The sequence below is a fragment of the Silene latifolia genome, chromosome 3, assembly GCF_048544455.1.
Source record: "Silene latifolia isolate original U9 population chromosome 3, ASM4854445v1, whole genome shotgun sequence".
In the NCBI taxonomy this organism is placed as follows: Eukaryota; Viridiplantae; Streptophyta; class Magnoliopsida; order Caryophyllales; family Caryophyllaceae; genus Silene; species Silene latifolia.
Genome location: NC_133528.1, coordinates 123,058,591 through 123,065,755, shown reverse-complemented (window position 1 = coordinate 123,065,755; position 7,165 = coordinate 123,058,591). Strand labels below are relative to the sequence as shown.

The following is a 7,165-nucleotide window of genomic DNA, read 5'->3' as shown; positions in this document are numbered from 1 at the left end:
CTTAAGACCATTGCTTTTGGTCTGAAATAAGACGGGTAACATGTCATCATTTTACAATAAAATGTTGTTATTTTTTGATAACATGTTACCATTATTGTTCACATCATTTTCAGGGTAAAAAATGACACCTCTAGTCATAAGATTTTGTGAATTAATTGGTTACATTTTTTTAAAAAATGGCAACATTTTATCCGTCTGACAAATAAGACCAAAAGTGTCCGTCTGAAACAAAAATTTGTGAATTAGAATGGGTGTCAATGTTGATATTTTGTACTAGAGGCTGATAACCATTTCTAACTAATTTTTAGGCTTAGCTAACTGACTTATAACTAACTCTCTTAACCGATTAATTACTAGCACTACTTACATCAAGGTTTACATTATCAACATCCCCCCTTGGGCTACAATAGGATGAACTGTTAGGCCAAGCTTGTAACAGAAGAACTTATGTTGAAATGCTTCAAGTGGCTATGTCGTTACTTCTGATATCTGAAGGTTTGACCTGACATGTTTAGTGACCAGAAAACACTCTTATTGCATATCTCTAACAATGTGACAATCAATGTTTCAATGATTTGTTCACTCATGAAAATTAGGATTTTGAGACATATGTTTTACTGCTTTATTATCACATAACAAATGAATTGAATTGGCCTGGGCACTTTTGGTTGACTTAAGAAGTGACTCAAGTGATAAACAACATATGAGGTTACAATCTCTCTCCTCTGCAAATAACACTTCAACCTATCAGTAATTCGAATTAAATCCATCTTATTCACTAATCTTTCCATAACGAACTCACTTAATATCATGACCGATAACTTTAGGTTACAATCTCTCTCCTCCTTTTATAACTATTTTCGACTGATTTCTGACATTTTTGTACATCTCCTCCATCTTTCGTCAACATTTGTGTTCTACTTTTTGTTCTTTTGATTCTCCTTCTCCCTTATTTTTCTTATTCCGTTTTTTATTTTCAACTCCCCCTTTAATTCTCCTTCTCCCTTATTCTTCTTATGTTAATTGAATTTTAGAAAATATTAATTAATTCAAATTGGTATGTTAAATTGAATTGTAGCGGAATCACCGTGACTTATTTCAAATGGAGCTGCTTTCGGCACGGCGAAGGTGAGTCATGGTGGTGCTCGGATTCAGTTCAATGACGCTGCTCTTGTGGCTGGTTAATGCGAGCACGGTGGTGAGTGGTTGGTTCTCACGGTGCTCGAACTGAGAACAAAGTTGGAGGTGATGTGATGGCTGAAGGTAGCTATAATGATGCTCAGATTTGTCCATGGAGGAGCACGTGAAGAATTGGTGGAGATACCTGATGTTGATGCAGCTGTTGCTGGTGGCGAAAATGGAGGTAGCACCTGGTTGGTGCGGTGGTGGTGATGAATGAGTGGATGAGTGTCGTGGTGGTGCTTGGTTCACGAATTGATGGGTGAAGGAGGCGAATTTTATGGTGGCTTGAGGTGGGTACGAGGAGGTTTCTATATGGAGATGGATGTTTAGACTGAGTTAAAGAGATGCAGCTAATCAATTTCGTAATTCGTATTTCAGGCTACCATGGCTGATGGCCTGACTTTTTAGTTAAGAGAGGGAGTGTTTGGTGTATTTAAAGTGTGTTGAACACGCTTCACTTCTATAAAATAACAGTTCATAGACTATACATCTGAGGTAGTACCTCTTATTGTTATTTTCTGAGTTTTATTTTATTGTTTTTGAGTTCTGCTCTAGTATCAAGTTTTTGAGCACATTTCCTAAAACATTACACTAAAAAAAATATAATATTGCTCAAAAACTATATTTATAAATGGTAATATGCTCAGAAAAAATGTGTATATGCTCAAAAACTACAAGATCTGAGGTACTACCTCAGATGCGTAATCCTTTTTCTCATAAAATAACACGGGTGACCTGTTCTTTAGGTTTCCCGTCGCATGAAAGTGTTATGGGAATATTAGTGAATGGGATGGATTTATTTCGAATTACAGGCATAGGATGAAGTGTTATTTGCAGGGGGGGCATAGGTGAGATTATTCCCATGAAATAATCCTGTAAATTAATGGAATTGTTGAAGAATGTATTAGAAAAACATATAAGGGAGGGAGAAAAGGCAATAAAAGAAGTAAAAATTCAATTTAAGATGACAATTTGAAATGGATGACTGAAATTTTCTCTTCTTGCTTTCTTTCCTGATGTAGTAATTAGTTTTAATCCGAATCAACAATATTGGTAGCGGTTTTTAAAGAAATATTATTTTAATAGCAATTGATAAAATCTAAACTATACGTGATAACAGTTATAAAAAAAACCCTATAAATTATAAAGAACCGGTAGATAGAGGAAGAGACACGAATCATAAAATGGTATATTCACAATCTTACCCTTTGAAGAGTTCAGAATATTTAAAAAGTTTCAAAAGATGCATCATCATTTACATGTACATTATCAACCAACCATTTCCCCTTGGACCTTTAAGGACCACAACTAACCACTCCAACACATGACCCAACCCCATAATTTAACTTTTTTTTGGAGGAATTGAAAAAATTCCCAGATTTTCAAGAAAATCCCCTCCAAAAAACACTACCATCTATTTTTATAGTTTAATAATAATGTAAACAATACAAATAAACAAACCAACACATTTTCTTTATCTTCAATTTCTTCATAAATATATATATGTCATCCAACGATCCGAAAGCGTCCAAGGATCATTGCTGATCATCACACCGCGAGGGGGACCAAGGTGACATATCCATAGGATAACTACCCAACACTCTCAAGAAAGAGGTGAATTCTTGAACTTCAGCAAGTGCATTTTGAGCTCTAGGCTCGGCTAACGACGCCTCAAAGTCCACGTAAAACATGTACTCGAAATGTTTCGCAGTCCCTACGTTGGTGTCGTCCACGAGTCTGATAGGCCGGTTGCGATGGGGACGGCTCTCAATCTTAGAAAGGCTTATATTTCTAAAGGCAAAGGCCGAGAGCACCTTGAACAGAGATGAGGTACCTTTACCCTCCATATTGTCACGGGTTGCGAAAACTATGCTAGTCTTGAATGGCCGGTCGGTCCGTGGAATAATAGGCTCCCTAGCTAGCATTACGAAGCGAGTAACATTTCCCGAATCGTCTTGAATTCCGTCTGCTAAAATCTGTTCCATGTGACATTATAATTTGTAAGTTAGTTGAACAAGTAAACCAAAAATAAATATATGAATAATTGGTTGGTACAACATAAAAGCAAGCTGTATGAAATGTGACACTGGATTTCTATAACTCTCATACTAGTATTATTATCTGTCAATTGTCAAAGCCAGAACAAAAGAAATTCCACTGCCAATTACAGTAAAGATTCCCATCAATGAAAACAAAATATGATCAACTACATTACATGCCATTTTTACAACTTTTTAACTTTTTTCTTGCCCACCCATTTTTAGCACAACATTAACCAAATTTCTTTGGCCGTTTTAGAGAACGTAAAATCTCATTTCAGACGACATCTTTCCTAATGTGATCATTTAACCATTTTAAATTGGTAACATTTTTACCTACCATTTCAAAATGGTCATATCTAACCATAAAAATGGTCACATAAACTCTTTTGAAACTTTCAGACGGAATATGTCGTCTAAAATGAGACTTATTGTTCAGGAAAAACCAAAATGTGATGATGTTGATCCATTTCTTATACTAGTAATTAGTTTGGAAAGGCCCCAATTTTTGTAATTAGTTTACGTTTCAACCCCATCTGTGCAAAAAGTTCTACATATGATGTGTCTGTTCCTATATAACCTCATTTACTATATAATCTCACAGCAATAATAATAAGATTAGTTCATAGTTTTAAACAAAAATGCGAAATCTTATCCTCAAAATTTGGTAATATGGTACTTCCTCTCATTCGTTGCACTTGAACCATATATAAAATGAAAAATGTCACAAATTTGACGAATGAGAGTAATAGATTTATAGTTATAATGCAACGGATTGGAAATACGAGTTAAAGAGTATACAATACCGCCCCTTCAACGGAAAATTTCTACAAGTAAAATAGAAAACGAGTTGAATTGTTCAATATTGAACAATTGCTATTTAGTAGTGGGTGAGATGTCAGTAGTCAATAATGCTATAATCCACATAATAGATAGCAAGATCATAACTACTGTCTCCAACTACAAATTAAGACTTGGCAAGTTTTAATTAATATTAATATTTCATGTAATAATAACAAATTCAATAATAGTCGCATTTGTGCACGACAAAATACTAACAGACGTCCCAATAAGGCCGACAATAATGAATTGATTAAATTCTCTACTTGTAAAAATACTTCTCCGTTTCTCCCTACTTTTTCTATAGCCTAGTCTATCTTTCGGCACAATTATTACTCCGTATGATTAAAAAGAGAGCGATAAAGGGCAATTCTTCTAATAACGAGTTTCAAATTAAACTAGCTGACCACTACTTAAACTCGAAAGAGTGTCATAACAATAGTCGACGAGTTTGCGACTAAGCTTGCCAACAACTAAACGCTGAAAGTTGTGTTGGACCAAAACATCCTCGGGCGAAGATTGTAGTATAAGTTAACAATGACGTGATAAAACCCAACTAATTCATTTTACAAGGAACCTTAGTTTTCTTATAGTTGTGGGTTTATCTTAATTCTTCAAAATCCAATTTAAAAATGAGTTTAATCGTACAACTTGTTTAATCTAGCTACGAAACCCCTCTACAATTCTACATTGACAATTAAGTAGTACTAGTTGACCGCATATATTGATATGGTACTTGTTCTATTCGCGTTCAAATTAGTTGGGACTCCCATGTGATTAGGCACATACAACTCTAGAAAACTAAAAAATTTACGAGTTTATTATTATAAAACAAAACATTATAATTTCAAAAGTTATCAATACGGCCCTTTGGATCGGCCAATGTCCGTACCGTACGAGTTATTTATCGTCACAAACTAAAACGCATTTGTTTTAATTTTGTTGGTTGCAACTAACTACGCAAATTATAGCAGTATTCAAATTTCAAATAGGGCAATTTAATCGACCGTCATAATTCACCTATACATCATTAATTACTAATTACGCATAGTTAACTGCAAACATTATTGCATACTTTGGTTAATTGGTCCCGATGATAAACAAAATCGTAACATTGACATAATATAACTAGAGTTATAAATCTAATAATTAAAAAACTACGGAATATTAATTAATCTTTCGGTTATTAGTCATTATGCAAAATTCCCCGCAAATAATTTTAAAAAAAATGAGGCAACTCCAAAGAATACGGAAAAAGGACAAACCTGAAGGCCGTATAATTTAGCAGCGCGAGCAGAAGCAATAGCAGCGGTATCCCTCAATCCATTAACAGCAACATACTCGGCAGCACCAGCAGTATCATCAACAGCTTCACGAGTCACGTTCAATCCCAATTCCGTAAGCGTATGCTCGCACTGCGCAAGCGCTTGCGGATGACTAATAACCCGGGTTAAGAACTCCTTCCTAACACCCGGCATCGCCAACAAACAATGATGAACCGGTAACTGAACCTCCCCAACAATATGAAGCCTATGCCTCAACAACAAATCATAATTCCTATGAATCGAACCGCCGAGTGAATTCTCAACCGGGAGAACAGCACGGTCCGCAATCCACAGCTCAACCGCCTGAAACGCCACCTCGAATTGATCACACGGAATTGCTTCGCAACCCGGGTATGCCTTCCCCGCCGCTGCTTCAGAGTACGCGCCGGGAACACCTTGGTACGCGACGCGCAACGTGGACCCGTGCATCGGAGCGGGGGAGAGGTCGGTGGAGAGGGGCTTCGGCAGGTTCGATGCGGTCAGAGCCGTGGTGGCACCGCCGTCGGTGGTAGCGGTGACGGCGGAGGATACCGGTACCAGGTCGAGAGTGCGGTGGCCGTTGATTGATTCCGGCGTGGAGTGGTTGTTGGTGTTGTCGGCGGCGGCGTGAGGTGGTTGCTGGGAGGAGATAATAGCGCAGGTGCTAAGCCAGTCAGCGCGGGTCGCGCCCACCGTGCCGTATCGGGTAAATGCGGCGTTGCAGCGGATGGAGAATGAATGATTTGGTGCGGTGACCCTCGGGTTGGTGGGAGCGAGTAATCGAGTCCGTAATGGGTTTGGTGTGGTGGTTGCTGAATATGGCGAACATGGTGAATATGATGATGGAGATAATGCCTGCATTTTTGTATTTGTATTTGTTTTTTTTTGTTTATTGCGGTTTTATTTATGTTATTGGTTAGGTTAATTAAGATGATTAATGAATGAATGAATACTACTATGTATGAAGCTTGGAGTTGTAGAAACTGCAAGCTGAGGGGAAATGGAGGAGAGAAGAGGGGTTATATAGGGGAAAGGAAGGGAGATGGTGAAAGTGTGCGTGTTTGTTGGTGATTCGGTCAATCTCACACCTACCCCCTTCCACTTTCCTTTTTCCTTTTCTTTTGTTTTCTTTAGTTTTACACTTTTACCTTTGTCATACAAGTGGATTGGGTAAATGACTAAATGGGTGTGCAATTGAGATTCAAGACGAAAGCTACTAAGGTAATTACTTCATTAATTGGTCTCCCTTGTGACGGGTTACCATTTGTGACGGATATTTTGTGAGATAAAATGGTAACAAAATGGGTTAGTGGAGAAATGGGACCACATGAATAGTGTTACAGAGAGAGAAAAAATGGGTACATTGTGAGGTAAAATGGTATCCGTCACAAGCTTGTAACGGATATGTCATGTCTTCAATGAGAATTTGTGTTACTTCATATGTCTCGTTTGATCTTTCTAATCACAAATTATCATTTAAGTCGGTCAATATTCGTCTTAAGTTTAATACGGATCAAATAGCTATCACTTTTATAGATAAAACAAAAGACTTGTTTTTATCTATACAAGTACACAAATTCTTATTTCAGACCGTCATATCCTTCTGAAATGGTCAGACGGATACCATTTTCTCTCACAAAAAACTCATTTAGGGTGTGAGTGGGAAAGTACATGGAGGTGTCCCACCACCTATGTGTTTCTCACTTGTGAGAGGTTTTATTACGGTCTGAAATAAGGCGGTCTTAAGCAAGACGGACTGATACAAGTAATATATATTTAACCTTAATTAATCAAAGAATA

At 37.2% G+C, this 7,165-nt stretch overlaps 1 protein-coding gene across 1 annotated transcript; it reads right to left on the bottom strand.

Moving 5' to 3' along the window:
• Positions 1-2,351: 2,351 nt before the first annotated feature.
• Positions 2,352-6,360, bottom strand: LOC141647950 (arogenate dehydratase 1-like). The gene is made up of 2 exons (XM_074456330.1): positions 5,327-6,360; positions 2,352-3,158 (listed from the first exon to the last, which is right to left on the bottom strand). The coding sequence occupies exons 1-2, from the start codon at positions 6,224-6,226 to the stop codon at positions 2,718-2,720; spliced, it is 1,341 nt and encodes a 446-aa protein (XP_074312431.1). The 5' UTR covers positions 6,227-6,360; the 3' UTR covers positions 2,352-2,717.
• Positions 6,361-7,165: the final 805 nt, after the last annotated feature.

Bases quoted from the DNA above. Each gene is read 5' to 3' on its own strand.
- LOC141647950 (XM_074456330.1), bottom strand. From the start codon at position 6,226: ATGCAGGCATTATCTCCATCATCATATTCACCATGTTCGCCATATTCA. The intron at 3,159-5,326 runs GTTTGTCCTTTT...CACATGGAACAG, and splicing joins CTAAATTATACGGCCTTCAG to ATTTTAGCAGACGGAATTCA.